This window comes from Balaenoptera physalus (genome assembly GCF_965194825.1).
Source record: "Balaenoptera physalus genome assembly, chromosome: 20".
Taxonomy (NCBI): Eukaryota; Metazoa; Chordata; class Mammalia; order Artiodactyla; family Balaenopteridae; genus Balaenoptera; species Balaenoptera physalus.
In genome coordinates this window covers 51620879-51641924 of record NC_138901.1, presented here as the reverse complement: position 1 = coordinate 51641924, position 21046 = coordinate 51620879, and the positions used below count along the sequence as shown (strand labels likewise).

General features: G+C 41.0%; 1 protein-coding gene across 2 annotated transcripts in view; it reads right to left on the bottom strand.

The window, feature by feature from the left end:
• The window catches only part of RPA1 (replication protein A1), a 47854-nt gene that overhangs the window by 8719 nt on the left and 18089 nt on the right, over nucleotides 1–21046 (bottom strand). Inside the window, exons 1-9 of one of the 2 annotated variants that reach the window (XM_082443514.1) lie at nucleotides 20618–20750; nucleotides 19932–20020; nucleotides 9294–9386; nucleotides 6893–7025; nucleotides 5614–5716; nucleotides 3976–4044; nucleotides 3637–3829; nucleotides 3339–3478; nucleotides 2766–2914 (exon numbers count right to left, since the gene is read on the bottom strand). In XM_082443514.1, coding sequence (XP_082299640.1) covers nucleotides 2766–2914; nucleotides 3339–3478; nucleotides 3637–3829; nucleotides 3976–4044; nucleotides 5614–5716; nucleotides 6893–7025; nucleotides 9294–9386; nucleotides 19932–20020; nucleotides 20618–20745 — 1097 coding nt within the window. In that variant the 5' untranslated portion in view covers nucleotides 20746–20750. Of the gene's footprint in view, nucleotides 1–2765; nucleotides 2915–3338; nucleotides 3479–3636; nucleotides 3830–3975; nucleotides 4045–5613; nucleotides 5717–6892; nucleotides 7026–9293; nucleotides 9387–19931; nucleotides 20021–20617; nucleotides 20751–21046 lie in introns of those variants that run through there. The other variant, XM_082443513.1, reaches the window with a different exon arrangement.

The following is a 21046-nucleotide window of genomic DNA, read 5'->3' as shown; positions in this document are numbered from 1 at the left end:
AGTTGTGGCATGCAGGCTCAGCAGTTGTGACACGCAGGCTCAGCAGTTGTGGCTCACGGTCTCTAGAGCAGCCTCAGTAGTTGTGGCGCATGGGCTTAGTTGCTCCACGGCATGTGGGATCTTCCCGGACCAGGGCTCGAACCCGCATCCTCTGCATTGGCAGGCGGATTCTTAACCACTGCGCCACCAGGGAAGCCCCCCCACCCAACTTTCACAGGTCATGGCCAAGTGAGCTGATGGTACTATCTTCCTCATTGTATCTTAAGTCTACTGAAGAAATGGAATGACCTCTTTTTTATCTCAATTGCTCTGATGCCCCCCAGTGGTCAAGAAAGACAGTGCCCAACTACCACAGAAACTTTTCTTAAATGAGCCTTGCATATCAACGCTGGCCGGAGGGCCCAAGGCCTAAAAACAGTAACCCAGAAAGTCAACAACAAAAAAAGCAACAATGGAGAGCTGTGGTATAGTTCTTTGGGCTACTGATGCTCATTCTTGCTCAGCAGCTGCATTTTTATCATCACTGAAATGCATCAGGATAGAAGGGGACAGTTGACATATTTTAACAGGGTAGCAAAAAGTGTTCCCATGGTGAAAGATCTTTTAAGCCTGATATAATTTCAAAGGATTATATGATTCAAAGTAATTTATTAGAAGGTATTTATCTGTTTCCTTGTAGATTTACCTTCCTAGCGAGATTTTACTCATGCCTATATATATATATATATATATATATATATATACACACACACATATATATATATATTTTTTAAGTTATTTTCTTTTTTTAATTTTATTTTTGGCTGTGTTGGGTCTTTGTTGCTGCACGGGGGCTTTCTCTAGTTGCAGCGAGCGGGGGCTACTCTTTGTTGTGGTGCGCAGGCTTCTCATTGCTGTGGCTTCTCCTTTTGCAGAGCACAGGCTCTAGGCGCACGGGCTTCAGTAGTTGTGGCACGCGGGCTCAGTAGTTGTGGCTCACGGGCTCTAGAGTGCAGGCTCAGTAGTTGTGGCGCACGGGCTTAGTTGCTCCGCGGCATGTGGGATCTTCCTGGACCAGAGATCGAACCCACGTCCCCTGCATTGGAAGGCAGATTCTTAACCACTGGGCGCGCCGCCAGGGAAGTCCCATTTATGCCGTTATTAAAGTTGAAATTAATTTATGTTAAATTATTATAAAATTGATTACATTTCTTGATCACATATCAGCTAATATGAAGGAAAGGGGGCCCGAGAGGAAGTGTCTCAGAAACATACTTGTGGCAGGGAAGAGTCAGTCTGAGATTAAAAACATGCCAATGTCACCCAAAAGGAGGGTAACTAGAAGTAACCACATACAGAACAGGCTCCTTAAAAAGAGAGCGTGGAACAGAATGGATGCTGCCCTAAGCTACAGACAATTGCCTTTTTGTTCTGTCAGATCAGCGGCTAAATCTGTCACAGAGGCACAGCAAGGTCCATAAATCTGTTTCACCACAACTAGCTACATGAGTTTACGGTTTCAAAAACTCCAAGGAGACATTTGCCACCGAAGACAGCTATCCGGAGTCAACAGAGCAAGGAGAGAGGCAGCCCTTCTTACAGTAAAAACTCCACATCGTTGCAACCAAGATCTAAACATCTCCAGTCCTTGCCTAGGTGGGACGTGTACACTGGGCTTCTCTTTGATCAATGCCAAGTTCTTTTAGTCTAGAGGCAGCCATGTCTTTTTATGTTGACTGGGATCACAGTTATCGACAAGAAAAATATGAAGACCTTAATGTGGGCACGCAATTAAACTGATGTCGAGCTCCAGAGCCTGAAAGGAAATCAAGCAATAAGAACAAACCAAAGCTGTGATTACGTCTGGTCAGGTTATTAACGAATGGGCCTTCCCTTACAATGCAATGCCAGCTACCAGAAGAGTTAAATACAGATCCACAGGGACCACATGCACAAGGCTGGCTTAAGTGACATGGTCATGCCAGTAGATATGTCATGAAACTATTCAAATACTAGTGCAACTGGTTCACATGAGGCTCAAACGAAAGTGGGGAGTATGTAATATGAGCTAATTCCTTAGTCACTCAAACCCTAAGACTCCCTCGTGTGACCGCAGCTACACAAAGTATTTAAGCTCAAGCTAGTTCCAGGGCTTTCCCTGACCACATCAATGCTTGCATACCACGCTTCAGTTTGAAGTGCTCTTTTAAGGCAGAGTTTTAACACCCTAAACAGCTAGACATAGCGAGGAGATCTTAGTAGGCTCTCCTCATCCCCCGAGTGCTCCATGAATAACAACGCGATGCCCACAAAGGCCCATTGTGCCCACCGCACTTGATCAGAGTCCAGTGAATACATACTAGAAGATGCAATCGGCACCAGAGACTGGACGGAGCAAGAAGCACTCTCTCCCCCGACGCTGCAGAAGCCCACAGCTTTGAGTCATGAAAAGAATGACGCCGCCGCTCACAGAGCTTCACCATACAGCTGCTACCGCCGGCCTCACCTGCTTCACAGGATCAAGGTCGGCAGGCAGCGTTCCCGTCCTAATTGCTCCCTGCGACTCTCCAGGTTTGTCATGGGATTACAGGTCTGTCAGTTGAAGGGCTTTAGAGCCATCCTCTCAGAAGGCACACTGTCTCCAAGAAATACAGGCACTGCTCCGCTCAGAAACGAAGCTCTCTGCTTGGCAGACAGCTCATATACCGATCGTGGGAACCAAAAGAACCAGCTCTTCTCCAAACTAAGGCTCAAATAACCCTTGTGTTTAGCCCCATAAAACCTACCATCCACGAAGCTTGTAGGCCTCTGGGATGTCAGGGTTCACAATGACGGTACTTGAAGACAGTACAGAGAGGCTCCGGCCACCAAAATCAGAAACTCTCGCTCCTCTGATAGCCATCACGGGTTGTCTAGAACCATCAAATCTATCAGCCTGCATAACAACAAAGACAACAAACAAATACAAACAATTGTCAGTAGCAGGAAGAACGCACAGAACATTTTTACAGAAAACAAAGGAAACAGCCAACAGCAGAGTGAATGCAATAAATGGCACATGGAATCTATACAAGAGAACCTCACACACAAGAATCTGCTCAGAGATACATCAAAACTAATCGAGAATTAGAGGAAAGAGCGTTTCACTATGTAAAATCTAAATCATAGCAAATCTCACAGAAGTAAATCAAATAAATGTTTTCAAATACTCCCCAGATAGTCCAACCCTTCATTAGGAAGGGTCTACACAGCCGACACGGCCAAAGCCCCACAGCTTCCGGGGCAAGACCACCACCCTGGAAGCTCTTTACGTCTTCGCCTCTCTGCACATGCTCTGACCACTCAACGCGGGTACTCACATCTTCTCCCCACAGAGTAGCATTCACCACTTTCCCTGACATGTCCATCAAATAGATATTCCTCTTAGAGACTTCTCTGTTGTTAGACTTCACTGTGATTTTAGTGACATCTTCATAGCTCTTGCAGATTCCAATTACGTCTAAAACACAGGCACAACGTTTTAGCAAGAGATGGTCAAGGCTCCCACTACAGCATGACCAGAGGTTGGACAGCAAGCACTGAAGTCTCATGCCTCCCCTGTATGTTGCAAACACAACTAATAATCACCACTCTCTTCATTCTCACACACATACTTACCTACAAGTGAGTCTTTAGACTTGCTCTCTAGGTCACCAATCCCTGTGAAATCAAACTGAACTGTGGGTAAATGATGACCATCTTCACAGGGCATGACAGAAGTCTCATTATTGAAGGTCATCTCATAGTCGTTTTTGACGGCTGTGAATTGTTTGTTGGCAATCTTCAGGGTGCCTTTAGAGAAGTAATAGACCTGTAAAAGAGGCCAAGCTATGGAACGTGGGATAGGCCATCAAATCGGATATAAAAACCCTTTACAGATCACATAGCTCTCCAACAGACAGCACCCCCTCACCCCGCCGCTTGGCTGTTCCCGTTCTAGACTCCATGCTACTGTACCTTGTTCACATCAATAAGAGGAAAGAACTTGTCCACTTGCTCATTGAAAGCAGTCACTCTGATTTCGCCCTGCAGAAGCGTGCGAGAACAGGTTAGAATTGGGGAGTTCAAGTTTTACCAGTGAAAAACAGGACATCTTAGTGTCAAAACGACATCTTTAAAGCAGTAGCACAGTCACCCCAGAAACACACAGTTCACAGTCACATATTCAAGTTAGTAACCCTAATGAAACAACCCAAGTTTAACTGGTTGATTCCGTTACTGTGCTTCATTAACCTCAAGTTAGAAACCTAAAAAAATTTAAAAATAAATAAAAATTTTCGAACACTGAGTGACACGACTGAAGCCCCCAGGGAAGTGTGCTGAGCCACTGTGATTCACCAGTTTCCCTCATGTTTGCACCCAGCAAGGAATTACTTCATACTCAGGAGTCACTGCCAAAAATGTTAAAAACAAGTCATACTTTCAAGTTGCTTGTGATTGGATTTTCACTTTTACTTTTCCATCAGTCAAAATGCTACAGATGGAGAAGAAACTTAAATTAACAGCTGAATTTTTAGCCAAATGACAGATGAGACCAATAATTTGGTAAAAAAAAAATTAGGTTCTGACACCGATTCTGCCCTCACAGTCAATACATTTTAGGGTATTATCCCATCTTCCAAAAACAAACAAAAAAATAAAAACAAACCAACTGTTTTTTTCGGCCCTGTTAGAGGTTTGAACAAATAGGAAATATGCAGCAGTTTGAAAAGAATGCTTGAAGTATACATTAGGAGTTATAAACAAAACTAATGGACAGAGAAATAGCATGACAAGACTTTGTGGAGACTCCACAACGTGGATTTTTTGTCTCTTCATCATGGTTTGGTCTTGTTTAAGAAAAGCATATAGAGGGACTTCCCTGGTGGCACAGTGGTTGAGAATCCGCCTGCCAATGCAGGGAACAAGGGTTCGATCCCTGGTCTGGGAAGATCCCACATACTGCAAAGCAACTAAGCCCGTGCGCCACAACTACTGAGCCCGCGCGCCTAGAGCCCGTGCTCCGCAACAAAAGAAGCCACGGCAATGAGAAGCCTGTGCACCGCAACCAAGAGTAGCCCCCGCTCGCCGCAATTAGAGAAAGCCCGTGTGCAGCAGTGAAGACTCAACGCAGCCAAAAATAAATAAATAAATTTATTTTTAAAAAAAAAAAAAAAGAAAAGCATATAGTGTCTGCACAGCCAGAATCCATCTCCCACAAAACTGATCACTTATCACATATCAAGGCTGCTGCATGCCTTCTGCTGTGGCCCAAAGCTCCACTTGGCTCCTAAGCAGATATAACCCCCTGGGGCTTCGACTAAGCCTGCCAGCAAGTCAGACAGTGTCTCTGGTTTCTCCTGCCCGTGAGGCTACTTACCTTTAGAAAACTAATTTCTACTGCAACAAATGCTTTCGTTTGAGATCAATGATTTTATTTATGACTTTAACCCTTTGCCCCCAGACAGCATCAGAAGACTACAATAGAAGAAAAACAAGAAGAATCGTGTTTCTTCTTGGCTTACTATTGTTTTTCACCTCACAGGCCTGCACAGAGATGGGCCCTCTGTTTCTCAGAGTCGAAGACTCCTCTTTCCCCACTTGACAGATACTCACACTCTCATCAACTAGTTCTATAGAGAAAAGCTTCCCTTCCCCTCGGGAATTGCTCCAGGTACGGATCTGACTTTTGTTGGTAACACGAGCACAAATAGTCCACCTAAAAACCAAATAGATTATATTAGTGTTTGGAGTCTTACTTGGGAAAGATCTGAAAGGTTCCCTATCATCTTCTTATAGCCTTTCTTATCTTATGCATATTCCATTTTTCAGTGTAAGCTGTATTTTAATCCAGCTAATTAAAACCCCACGATGACATCCAGGTTTGACAGTTTGTAGAATAAGCAAATAGTACAACACACAAGGTGATTTAACACTGACTCATTCTCCTGTCAAATAAGTAAATTTATGAACGCTCTCCCTTCTCCAAAAAGCATCACCAAGGCAACACTATCCCCTTAATGAAAGGTTCTAAGCTAGAAAATGCAGTAATACCAGCAATTATATTTTGCCACTATTTTCAATCATGGGAGCTGATATAACTGAAGTCAAACTTCTGTCTCGTTTCCAGGACACACTGAATATAAATACAGGGGTATGGAACGCGGTGTTGGTTCAGGCACCAAAAGAAAACACCCTCGAGCACTATGACCTCAGACAGAGGCCACTAAAAAAGGAGGCACAAGGTCTGACATCCAGTCCTAGTGCCCATCCTGAATATAGGTGCTGGGCACATTAGCTACCTTACTCATAATTTCACAGGGGAACAGATCTTCCCTATATTGCAAAGAATTGAAGAACAAACAAAAACATATCTGAAAGAATTCTGAAACGAGTACTCACTAATTTTCCGCAGCTAAAATTAATTTTGAATGGGAAGAAGTCATATAAAAGAAATATCTGTTCAGGTTATATTACTATGGTTAATACAAACAGCACAGATTCTTTTAGCCAACTAAATCAGAGTAATAATTTTTAGACTAAAAGTCACCTATTTATATGATAAGATGAAATACCTTCTGAATTAGAAAATTTATTCTTGCTCATAGGACTACCAACTGATTCTTGAAACATTAAATCTTTTAAATTTCAAATTCTTTTAAAACGAATGAAATTCCATAGGCTAGGGATGATTGCTCTTTTTGCCATTCTTTTATTGAGAGTTAAAGGTTGCCACAATTTGTTATCTCCTCCCCCTCTAGAGAAAAAAAAAAGGAGGAAATCTATTTTATGTGTGGTAATCCTGAAGTTCACATACAAGTAACTCAAGAGCCCATAATAACCTCTTATATTCTTTTCTAAGTCCCTTCTGAACTTATTCCATGAAATAACTCACTTGGACTGGTAAGGGGTGAGGCTGGCAATGGGTACCACTTTGGCCTGTGTTCCCCCGGAGGTGTTCCCTAGGCTGGTACCTCCAGGTTTTCCAAATGTCTTTGAGGCACCAAAAATCTTAGATACAGTGGTACCTTTAAAAACAAACACAAAGAAGGACAATCATTATTTTATTTAAATTTTATAGTAAGCTTTGCAAGAACTCTCAATTACTAGTGACATCATACAAGATGAGAGACAAAGTTTTTCCTTTTAAATAATCAAGAGATCTGGACATCAAACAGAGACTGAAACAGGAGGCTAGAGGCAGATCTAGGATGAAGGCTGGGCACACAGATGTTCACGACTGTATCTGCTGACTTACGCCCTGAGGTCAAGATAATAATGGTAATGAATCCAGACACTGCTATTTCGGAGGTCAACCCTCTTAAACTTTTCCCGTGTATCAACAGGCAGGATAATGGGTCAGAGAAAGAAAATCAACCTTCTTGACTGGTAAAACTGATGACAAGTCACTAGTTGCATAAGCGAAAAAGCAAAAGGAAATGCTAGGAATTAAGGGACACAGTGAGTGAACCATCTGAGGTGAAGGATACCTATCACAAATATATCGCCTCAAAACATCCCCAGAAAACTCCCAGTTCTCAACTGGTCTTACAGGCACGGAAAGTCTAGAATGAAGTTTACGGGATTGGGTTTAGTTGGGAGCAAAGGGCAAGAATCAGTTTTCGGTTCAAGACAAGTAGGTGGCTGGCTTTCGGGACCCCTTCTTGACTCCTTTATCCAAGCCTAAGAAGCTGTCTTGCACTTGGGAAGGATACGTAATTACGTAAAGCCTGTAAGCAGATGAAATCTTTTACATGCATGCTGTTTCTATAAAGCTTCAACCTCCAAATTCAGAAAAGATAATTTCGTCCAATGATTTCATATATTCTATATCAAAACATTTCTTCAGAATGGCATCTGGCTAGAAATGTAAATCTTCCATTACTTGGCATTTATTTATTGAGTTTCCACAGCCCGTATTGCACTATTCTAGGCATTTGTAGCACTTAGTAAAAAATATACATACATGGTCCCAGATCTTCAAATTTTCTCTTCTAACTGGGGAGTCAAGAAACGACTACACACACAACAGTAACAATCACCTCAAGGTGACACAAGGAAGCACACATACTCTGCAGAATATCTATGTGTGTGTCTCTATACATACCTAGTATACAATACACAATTACACAAAACACACACACATCCAGTTCTCATGCTGGCAGGCAGCCTCCCCTCATACACTTTCAGTCCTTTTTCTTTCAGCACCCAGTTATGTGTTATGGGAATGTTAACTGATTTTTTAAAATCAATCTCAATATAAGCCAAAGATAGACAACTGGAAAGATAAATCTGTAGGGGTGGGGGGTGGGAAGAAGAATAACATACTATTTGTATTTTAGCCTAATAAGGAAGTGACTATTAGGGTATTTACCATTTCAGATAATCTATTCTACCACCCCCCTTCAACAGTACATAATTTGAGAGTTCTGTATAAATAGATCCACTTAGAAAGGGAGATGGATAGAAGATAGCTAGCTCTTGCAAGGTAGATAAAAACATCAAAGACTAATGGGGAAAAAGACTTATGTCCTGCAAGTTTCACAGAAACATCAGTGACGTCTTAACCCTGCTTTTCTTAGAATCTTAGCACTGAGAAACAGAAACTAATAGTTGAGGGGAGGGGAATAGGTGGTGTATGTGAAGCTGGGACAGAAAAAAGAAACTCTAAAAATAAATTCCAACCAAACTCTACAAATCATAATTTTCAATGGTGACATCCCACATGAGGAGGTTCCTAAAGCAAAGGCCAGAAAGTAAACAAGATGATTCCATTACAGCCTCTCAGGACCTGCTCAAGAGAAAGTTAAAAAGAAGAAACTATTTCTCATCCGTGAGACAGAGAAGCAGGACCTATGACCAACATAAATGATACTGTCTTCAAGCTAAGATAAATACCCACAAGAGCCCCAGATGGGAAACCTGGAGACAGACAAGCCAAATTTTAATAAGCGGATCCTAAAGCGTTAAAAGGCGAGAATTTAAAAGGTATGTAATTCACAAAGTCAAGACGGTGTAAGTGAGAAACTACCAGATAAACTGTTAACAAAGAACAGTGTATCATTCTGATTTTTTTTAAAAAAAGCATATTATGTATCTTTAAAAGACAGTCTTTAATCATTTTTTCAATCACACACTTTACAATAATTCCAAGAAGAACTGGAATTATTCTTTGCAAGAAGCAACTGTCAGGAATAGCATTTTGAAAACTCCCTTTAGTCTCAGATTAAATTTCAAACCATCATTCGAAAGCCTGCCACACACAATCAGCACGCATCCTCACGTGGCAGCCTCACCCACTCCCGAGCTCCCATTCTGTTGCTGGGGCCTGCTGGCTGGCGGACTTGCTGCTGAGACTGGAGGAGAAACTACTGGCTGTTGTCCGTGCCCTGGTGATCAAAAGAGAAAGACCATTTTAGGGCAAGTAATTTGGGTTAAGAGACTTAAACTTAAGTAGAAGAAATACTCTGAGGAAGTGTAAATTTGTGATTTTGTCAAAGACTCTTGTGGGTTGGAATTCACGCTGGGGCACTCAACTGCATGCAGCGAATGTGCTAGGGGTTCACACTTATGTTTTCATTACCTAAAAGGCTGGCTCCATTTACCTTTCACCTGCTTATAATTGATAGCTTTTGGTTTTAATGAGGTTCTCCCCTAAAGCCTTGCCCATTTCTCCCGCGTGAACCTGAAGTAAAGTCACTGAGCTGAATCTGTGACACTACCACTATTTCCATAGCAACAAATCGATGTTATCAACAGAACTGTGTTCACGGCAGGATCTATCAGAAGAAAAAGCTGGGTGGTAACAAAAACCTAAAAGCAGTTCAATTGTCTCTGAAGTGCTCCTGCTTCAAAGGGAAAGAAGACATTCAGAAAGGATTCTACCCTTTCCCTCCCAAACAAAGCAACCTTATTTCGCAACTGACAGCTGGTGGAAAATAAGAGTTGAAAGCGCCTTCGGTACTGTGAAGGCTAGTGAACTGTCACAGCAGGAGAGATGAGGACGGAGTTCAGAAGCAGCTGTGGCGGGGAGGCAGTAAGATTAAAAGGAAAAGGAGGGGAAACGAACATGTCTCTCAAGCAGAAAATAAGAAATGCCACACCATCAGGGTATTTATTTGCCCCTCACCCCTTCTGCAAACGTTTATGAAACTGAAGAATGTTAAAGTTGCAAAAATACACTTACTTTAAAAAAATAACAGATTTATGGAATTTGATGTTGCCTCTGTGATTGGCACTAAAAGTAGAAGTCAACCCAATCTGGGCTGCTAAGAGTGCTTGCGGCACACAAGTGCAGCTCGAAACACATCCCAGAGAGCCCTAAGAACAGACATGGTGAGCACCCCGGGGAAAGCTCCCTGCCCGCCGCCGTGCCTCTGCTTCTTCCACCACTGACTTTACTCCTGCTGGGTTTTCCAAGGCCCTAACTCACATGGGCACACTGCACACTGATTTCCTTTCCTCCTGCCAAAGGTACTCTTAACTGGTACAACTAAATGAGAGTTAACAGTGCCATCAGAGTAAAATTAACTTAGCATCAAATTAAAAGGGTTAGACAGAACTGTTTATTTAGTTCTTCCTATAGAGAGAAAAACTGAGAGGCCTCATTTACAGGGAAAAAAAGAGCCGAGATTATTGACAATGAATTTTTGTGTTTACGTTTTAGCTCTTCCATTACCTCTGAATTTATAGAGTGTCATATGAGATTGCTTGGGAGGACTGTTCTCCTTTGACAATGTGTCTTATGAAGGAACATCCTGAAATTCTACAGTGAACCTTTTTTTAAATCAGTAGGGAAAAGATGAATTGCTCAGTAAACAGTATTGGGGCCAAGTGGTTGGAAAAAAATTAATCTGTAATTTTTTTTTTTTTTTTTGGTTGCATTGGGTCTTCATTGCTGCACGCAGGCTTTCTCTAGTTGCGGCGAGCGGGGGCTACTCTTTGTTGCAGTGCGCGGGCTTCTCATTGCGGTGGCTTCTCTTGTTGTGGAGCACGGGCTCTCTAGGCGCATGGGCTTCAGTAGTTGCAGCACAGGGGCTCAGCAGTTGAGGCACGCAGGCCCTAGAGGGCACGGGCTTCAGTAGTTGCGGTACGTGGGCCCAGTAGTTGTGGCTCGCAGGCTCAGCAGTTGTGGCGCACGGGCTTAGCTGCTCCACGGCATGTGGGATCTTCCCCAACCAGGGGTCGAACCCGTGTCCCCTGCATTGGCAGGTGGATTCTTAACCACTGTGCCACCAGGAAACTCCCTTAATCTGTATTTTTACCTGCTTCATGAAATTTTATTCAAATGAACCAAAAGATTTAAACATTCAAAGATGGAACCATGAAGATACACAAATCCCTGCCATACTCCACCCTAGTTCCTCCCCCTCCCACTGTCTCAAACACATCTACACTCTCAAGTCCCTTCCTCCTCACCACGCCTGCTTCTCCAAGTATCTTGCTGAACAGGACATGGTCACAGGATCTTGCTGATCTCTTACATTCATTTCCATCAAAATGTAACTAACCTTTATGAGGTATCTATAGTAGAACGGTGGTTACCAGGGACGGGTGGGAGTGGGGAGTGACTGTTTAATGGGTGCAGAGTTTCAGTTTGGGGTGATGAAAGAGCTCTGGAGGTGGATGGTGGTGGCGGTTGCATGACAATGACTGTACTGAACGTCACTGAACGATACAACACAAAAAATGACTAAGATGTAAATTTTATGTTATGTGTATTTTACCACAATTTTTTAAAATGTAACTTATCTATTTACCTATTGCAAGATCAAGATTTTTAAACATTTTAACATATGGATTAAAATTAATGCTATAATTTCTTTCTAGTAGTACATAATATAATGGTATAGTTTTATAATCATTGGATTCTTAGAGTCAATGAAAATAGTATATTTAACAAGACTCCAATTAGGCCCTGTAATAGACATGTTCATAATAGCTACAATTTTTTGAATGCTTACTATGTACCAGGTACAAGGTTAAGTGCATTATTCCGTTTACTCTTTAGCTCTCTCTATAAAATATATATAGATAGTATTATTGTACTCATTTAACAGATGAGAAAAGTGGGTTTAAGAGGTCAAGGAACTTGCCCAGAGTCACACAGGAAGAGACAGAACCTAGTCTTGAACCCAGGTTTGTCTGACTAGATCTATTCAACTTCACCACCATCTAGTTAATTTTTAATCCTAAGCAACCAATTCTGGAAGCCAGAACTCTAATTATATAAAACATAACTAATAACCACAATATCTGGTAGTTAGGAAAAGCTACTAATCCATTTATTAGAGCAATCCTTAATTCCTGCTTTGGACCACATTTGTAAATCTGGCACAAGAGACAAGAGACATTCCCAAGCCAAATGGATGGCAAGAATGTTAGTGCATTCTAAATAGCAACAACTGCCCTTCAATTTAATGCACTACAATACAACCAATGACCATAAGATGTAAAAGAAATCAGTACACAACTAAATAATAATCTCCCTAAAAATTAAAATTATACCCCAAAGCAGTAATACAGATATTCAACTTCTGATAATCTTCAGTTTTATGTCACCTGCAAACCAAATCATTCCAATAAGGTGGATCAAGGTCATAATTCTTAGACCTTTTTGCTGTATGCTAGCTTCCTATCACCGGCTCTGACCCAGGAGGGATATAGGATATTTAAAAGCAGACTCTAGCTCCTCAAGTTACTTGCACTCACACCTATCATTTTTATTATCATTATAATAGTAAATGAGCCACCAGCTGAGAAAAATCAGCCAACAGACAACGGAGTATACAGAGTAACAAAAAACTCAGTTTCTACCAACAATTACTTTCTTAACAACCACCACAAAGAATTTAAGGAAGAGTCAATAATCCATTTCCAAGGCATTTATCCATTGATCCAATAATTACAATTTCTTATTGGCAGAAAATGGACAGAGTCAGGCTGAAAAAAATTCCAGCTAGTATCCTTCAATAATGAGTGATACTAATAACTAAGCAACAAGCTAAGAAATTTAAGTCTAAGTATAATACTGTGGTTAGAAATAGTGTAGGTTCATAGAACTAATATACATACTGATTAAAAACTATATAATGGTAAATATGGGAGATTTAAAGCCATCCAACCCAATATTGTATGAAAAATGAACTATGTTTGAAATTTTACTTCTCACATTTTGAAAATTCTCTAAGTATCTTTACTTAATGTGGTACTAGTACCATGAGACAATTTCAATGCACATTTTGCAATTCCTCTGCCTATTTCTGGGCTGGGTCTAGTGAGTTAGGTCATCTGATACGTCACAGGTCTGGGTTAGGTGCGAGGAGGATACAAATCTAACTTTAGTTCTCTATCTACTAATAACAGTCTCCTTGCTTTCCAACAGACAATTAGAAACCACTTCTGTCAAATACACCCATAAGGTAGTAGTCACTATAACAAAACTATTTTCATGATGGCCCAAGTAACAATGTGTTACTGATCCAGTTACAATGAAATTCAATAGCAAATACTCTTTAACAGCAAAATTTCATCTCATCCCTCTGCACTTTAACAGACCCTGAAGAAAGGGAAGAGCCAGAGGAACTGGGTATTGAGACAAAGGAGTGTTTTCCACAGTTGTATAGTTCAGACCTCAAGTGGTAATCATCTTTTAACCCTTTCATCTCCATCTTTACCTCAAATACTTTTGCCCCTGAAAGGCAAAATGTCCAAAGCAACCATTCAATTAAATACAACATAAAAAATGTAAGAAACCTGGCGAAAGGTGATAAGTTGGGCATAATCATCTCTCCCTCACCCCTAAGGCATCCAAAGATTTCATAGAGATTCTAAGTATCACTTTGTCTTGACTCTCCTTCCTAAAAGCTGAGAATAAGATAACCAATGTGCTCATTTTAACAAAATTTTACTACTGCAAAACAATTGTGATGTTCCAATTTAATATTTTAGAATTTTACCTGAATAGGCTCCAGCTTTCCCTTTCCAATTTAAAGCACCAAATTATTATGTTTGGTGTAGGTAAAAATTAAATCTAGAACATTCCATTTCTGGAAGAAGCATGGTGATGACCTAGTCCAAGACCTTCCTACTTCTTCTAAAAATCATAGAGAGCAACAAGAAGAATGAATACCCGTCCCATAAACAAACATCCCACATACAGACTGCATCTTTAGTGAAACTAGGGGAAAAAGACAAATTGCAAATTATGTGAAAGTGAAGCCCAAAACACCACAAATCAAGACATCACAACTGTAAGAGAGAAGCAGCATGGATGATTTAAATACAAACAATGAAACCGCACAAGTACTAGAATAAAACATGGGTGAATACCTTTATAACTCAGTGAGGAAGACCTTTCTAACTATGGCTCAAAACCCCAAAGTCATTAAAAAAAAAAAAAAAGAACTGGAAGATTCAACTTCATAAAAACAAAAGTAAACTGCTGCATAGCAAAAAAAACACCATAAGCAAAGTCAGAAAGACGTTGTAATTCATATCAGAGACAAAGGACTAATTCCTCTATTTTTTTTAAAGAACTCTCTTAAAAATTAAGAAGAAAAAGATACACAACCCAAAAGAAAAATGGACAACACAACAGTTCACAGAGAATAAAAAGCCCTTAAACATTTAAAAGGATACTAACCTTGCTCAGAATACAAATTAAACACTACATTGAGATGTGAGTTTTCATCTATCAGATTGGTAAAAAAAATCAAAAGATTAACAACATATTCTGTTGGCATAGCTGTGAAGAAACCAGTATTTTCACATACTGCTGGAATGCAAAATGATACTATCCTATGGAGGGAACCCAAGCATATCTACCCACCACAAAGGCATTTATCCATTGATCCAACAATCTCACCTCTGGCAATCAAACCCCCTCTGACCATGTACCTGCATATGTATAAAGTTATCTGCTGCAGCACTGTTTTAATAGCCAGAGTATGGAAACACCCAAGTGCCCATCAATAAAGGGCTGCTTAAACTATGGAATAGTCACACAACAGAATACTCTATACTGTTAAAAATAAATAAATAAAAATAAGGAAGATCTCTAAGTATATGTATGAAAATATCTCTAGGCCGAAATTTTAAAAAAACACAACAGGATAAAAAAAAGAGACAAGATAGTGTACATAGTATCCTGCCTTTGGTGTAAGCAAAGTGGATTATGAATGAAAATATATAATTTATGTATTTGGTTATATTTTCATTAAGAAACACCTGAAGGGGGAATTCCCCGGTGGTCCAGTGGTTAGGACTCCAGGCTTCCACTGTAGGGGGCCTGGGTTCAATCCCTGGCCAGGGAACTAAGATCCTGCAGCTGCATGGCATGGCCACAAAACAAACAAACAAACAAAACAAAAAACCACCTGAAGGGACTTCCCTGGTGGCACAGTGGTTAAGAATCCACCTGCCAATTCAGGGGACATGGGTTCGAGCCCTGGTCTGGGAAGACCCCATATGCCATGGAGCAACTAAGCCCATGCGCCACAACTACTGAGCCTGCGCTCTAGAGCCCACAAGCCACAACTACTGAGCCCGTGTGTCACAACTACTGAAGCCTGCGTGCCTAGAGCTCATGCTCCACAACAAGAGAAGCCACTGCAATGAGAAGCCCACGCACCGCAACAAAGAGTAGCCCCTGCTCGCCGCAACTAGAGAAAGCCCACGCACAGCAACGAAGACCCAACACAGACAAAAATAAATACATTTTTAAAAAAACGAAAAAAGATGTGGTCTATATATACAATGGAAAGCAAAAGCTTCATTCTTTGAAAAGGTCCATAAAATTGATAAACCCCTAGTCAGACTTATCAGGAAAAAAAAGAGACACAAATCACCAATATCAGGTCTAAAAGAGGTGACATCACCACAGTTTCTACAGACGCTGAAAGGATAATAAGGGACTATATTTATTTTATCCAATCTGATAGTTTCTGCCTTTTAATTGGAACATTTATTCTATTTACTTTGATATAGGCCAATAAATTCAACAACTTAAATAACATGGTCAAATTTCTTGCAACACACAATCAATGTGAATGACTATGTATCTGTTACAGAAACTGCATTTGTAGTTTAAAGCCGTTCCATAAAAAAATATATATGTATCAGGGCCAGATGCTTTCACTGGTAAACTCTACGAAATATTTAAGAAAGAATTAATACCAATTCCACATAAACTTTTGCATAAAATTTAAGAGGGGACACTTTCTAACTCATTCTCTGAGGCCAGGATTACTATGATACCAAAATTAGACAAGGTATGACAAAATTACAGACCAATACCCCTCATAATATAGATGTAAAAATTCTAAACAAAATCACATCACATCAAGTGGATTTGCTTGATTTAGCAAATCAAATCCAACAATACATAAAAAGTAGAAAGAGATCATGACATAAGACGTACCCCAGAAATCATAGATTGGTTTAGCATTCAAAAATTAATGAATATAATTAACCAATGAAAAAAGAAAAACGATATGATCATCAACAGACACAAAAAAAATTGGCAAAATTCACCTTTTATTCCTGATAAAAACTCTCAGCAACCGAGGAATAGAAGTAAACTTCCTCATAGTGATAAAAAGAATCTATGAAAAACCTACAGCTAACATAATACTTAAAGGTGATAATACTTAAAGGAACAAGATGTAATAGTTAAAGGAACAATACAAAAATGACCAGGAAGGGTTAATATTTTTTCTTATGTATTGGCCATTTGTTTTCCTTCTACTGTGAAGTGTTTCTTCTCATCCAATGCCTGCTATCCTACTGGAGAATTTTTCCTTGAAAAAAATAATATCAATAATAATAATAATAAATACAAAAAAATTTTCCCTTGTAAAAAATTTAGTAAATATTAAAGATTAACACTTTGTCAGACTTATCTTTTGTAACTATTTTATCCTAGTTTATGTTTGCACACCTTTCTAACATGCAAAATTTTAAATTTTAATGTAATCAAATATTCATTGTGAATTATTCCAATCCATTTATAGAGCCCCATTCTATTTCTTTAAAATATTTATTTTATTTTTATTTATTTATTTTGGCTGTGCCAGGTCTTAGTTGCGGCATGCAGGATCTTCACTGCGGCATGTGGACTCCTTAGTTGCGGCATGCATGTGAGATCTACTTCCCCGACCAGGGATCAAACCTGGGCCCCCTGCATTGGGAGCGCAGAGTCTTACCGGCTGGACCACCAGTGAAGGCCCCCATTCTCTTTATTTATTTATTTTTTTAAATTTATTTTTGGCTGCGTTGGGTCTTCATTGCTGCGTGCAGGCTTCTCATTGCAGGGGCTTCTCTTGTTGCGGAGCACGGGCTCTAGGCGCGTGGGCTTCAGTAGTTGTGGCTCATGGGCTCTAGAGTGCAGGCTCAGTAGTTGTGGAGCACGGGCTTAGTTGCTCCACGGCATGTGGGATGTTGCCAGACCAGGGATCGAACCTGTGTCCCCTGTATTGGCAGGTGGATTCTTAACCACTGCACCACCAGGGAGGTCCCTATTTTTTTTTTTTTAATTTTTATTTATTATTTATCTATTCATGGCTGTGTTGGGTCTTCGTTACTGTGCAAGGGCTTTCTCTAGTTGCGGCAAGCGGGGGCCACTCTTCATCGCGGTGCACGGGCCTCTCACTATCGCGGTCTCTCTTGTTGCGGAGCACAGGCTCCAGACGCGCAGGCTCAGCAATTGTGGCTCACGGGCCCAGCTGCTCCGCGGCATGTGGGATCTTCCCAGACCAGGGCTCGAACCCGTGTCCCCTGCATTGGCAGGCAGATTCTCAACCACTGCGCCACCAGGGAAGCCCCTTTATTATTTTTAATGGTTTCATTTTTTAACTTTTTAAACAAATCTGGAATTTATCTTGGTGAACAATGAGGCTCTACTTGTTTTTTTTGGCCGTGCCGCACGGCTTGTGGGATCCTAGTTCCCAGACCAGAGATTGAACCCGGGCCCTCAGCAGTGAGCACACGGAGTCCTAACCACTGGACCACCAGGGAATTCCCTCTCACTTCATGTTTATTTGACTTGATGGAGGGGCAGACAAGCCTTCTCGAGTCAGTGATTTGATGATTCTTTTGACTTTTTTTCTAAACTATTATTGTCTCTCTTGTTTAAAGTAATTAAATTTTTCTGATTTCATTGGGCTTTCCTATATATTTTCACAAGAAAATAAAAGTTATTATCAAGAGATAATCACTGTTGAAAGGATTCTGGAAAGACAGCAGAGTAGGAAGCACCAGGAATCTCTCTCTCAACCTAGACTACAACTGCACTGGCAGAATTCGTCTGTTATAACTACTTTGAATTCAGAAGTCTATAGAAGGCTTGCAACTTCAGGGGAAGGCCTGGTTGGTGAATTTCCACCAATACCAGCCCTTAGCACAGTAACAGCTACCCGTTCCCCACCCCTCAGCCATGTGGCGCACAGCAGTGGACCTGTTCCTGGAGCAGCCTGCACACAGTTTCTGGAACTGAGGTGGGCAGAAAGGACCCTGTCCTCCATATACTGGCGATCTGTGCTGTGAATGCTGCTTCTGATCACAGAGGTGCAAAAAGACAGTGACCATTGCTGTTGCTTCCTCCAGTGTTGCAAGCCCTGAGCCCTCTGCTGAAGTGCTTTCCAGGGATTTAAGGGGCTGGCACCCTTTCTTCCCACTTCATTTTTCTCTTCTTCCCCTTTTGGGAGACCGACATTACAGACTAAGATACTCAAAATAACTGCTAGAGGGGCTGGAGCAGCCCCTCGAACTAATCACCAATGATTCAATCAATCATGCCCAAGTAAGGAAGCCTCCATAAAAACCCCAAAGGGCAGGATTTGGGGAGCCTCTGTTGGTGAACACATGAAGGTCCGAGGCAGGTGGCACACCGAGGGCATGGAAGCTCTGCACCCCTTTCCCCATACCTCGCCTTATGCCTGCCCTTCTACCTCACTGTTCCTGAGTTATAGCCTTTGTAATAAACCAGTAATCTAGTAAGTAAATTGTTTCTCTGAGTTCTGTGAGCCACTCTAGCAAATCACTCTAATTGAACCTGAGGAGGGAGTTGTAGGAAGCTACAATTTATAGCCAGTTGGTCAGAAGCATAGATAACAACCTGGACTTACTTTTTTTTTTATATTTTTAGTTTTATTTATTTATTTTTGGCTGCGTTGGGTCTTCGTTGCTGCACGCGGGCTTTCTCTAGCCACGGCGCGCAGGGGCTACTCTTTGTTGCGGTGCGCGGGCTTCTCATTGCGGTGTCTTCTCTTGTTGTGGAGCACGGGCTCTAGAGACGCAGGCTTCAGTAGTTGCGGAGCGTGGGCTCAGTAGTTGTGGCTTGCAGGCTCTAGAGCACAGGCTCAGCAGTTGTGGTGCACAGGCTTAGTTGCGCCGCGGCATGTGGGATCTTCCCGGACCAGGGCTCGAACCCGTGTCCCCTGCCATGGCAGGCGGATTCTTAACCACTGCGCCACCAGGGAAGTCCCAGCCTGGACTCTGGACTGAAGGGGAGAGGGGGTGAGGGGTGGAGGCAGTCCAGTGGAGCTGAGCCCTTACCCTGTGAAATCTGAGGCTAACTCCAGGTAGCTAGTGTCAGAACTAAATTGAATTGTAGGAGACCCAGCTGGTGTCCACAGAGAACTGGAGAATTGCTTATCAGGGGGAAGAAAAAAACCCCATACATCTGGTCACAGAAGAGCCAGAAGTATGTATGACTGTTGTGTGTAGAGAAAAACAGAGAGGTTTTCCTTTACAGAGTCCTACCATCATTTCTTCAGTACTGAAAAAAAAAAAAATGAAAAGAATAACCTGGGTTGCTAGACTCCCAAATCACTAGTTTTAGTAAGAGTAACAAATCAAACTATATCAAAAGGAAGAATTCCAAATCTATGAAGAGGTATTCAATTGAGTGCTACAACCTATAAAAAACATTTTACCTTCATTATAGGGCACTGGATTGCCAATCTTTAATCCAACTTCTTCAGCTGATTTCAAAACTTCTAACTCCATCAAAATAATCACTCTCCTACAAAGGCAAAGAAATAGAAACATGTTAGAAAAAATAAATTCAGAAGCCCTTCAAACGACAAGCTACTTAAAAAGTTTCCCCCAATAATCACTGTGATAAAACTATTTCCCTTTGTCAATTGTTTTTCATTACTGAATAACTTGAGAAACATATGATATCAATTCCTACATAAATATTTCCCTAATCTTTCATTGTATCATTATCAAGGGCTTTTATGATTGCAGGGTTTTCATTTCCCAGCTAGTTCCTTAATTAAAATGCAGTGTCCTTACTACATACTGTATCTTCAAGGAGCAAATGACATGATAAGAATTTAGATTACTAAACCCAAGAATATGTGGCACAAGAGATGATCTGTTTTCAGAAACATATACTTAGCTGAACAATTACCCTTTCCCAGTGAAAACCGTGACTATAGATATTTTTTAATTGTGATTACTATTAACTAAGAACTTCCAATTCTTTGTCCATCTTTAATTCTGATTAAAACCTTTCAATAACTTCTCAAGGACCTTCGGCCAAAAGTTAAAAACCTTTTCACACAGCCTACGAGGCTCTGTAAGGTCTGGCCTCGCACTAACCTCTCCAGCTCACCTCGCGCCGTTTCCCCGTGGTGCTCTGCTCTCCACCATCTGTTTCCTTCCAGCTCTTGGTGTACATTCCGCTCTCTCCTGCCACAAGGCCTCTGTACACGCCGCTTTCTGATTGTGATGGTCTCTCATTCTGCCTCATCTAATATTCAGACGCTTCCTTAATCTTTGGTTTAGATCAGTTTTCTGTTATACTCCTTTCTACAGCCATCATTTCTTTCCTTCAGGTCACTTCTCTCAGGTTTAATTAATATATATTGACATATAATTATTAATATTTGGGTTAATTAGGTTCATTATTTGATTATTTACTCACATATGATATATTTTAGTTGTGTATTCATTATTTATTATCTATTTCTCTTACTAAACTGCACTTTCGGTAATGGCAGGTATCCTCCAGTGTTTACTGTAGCAACTGGTCCACAGTAGT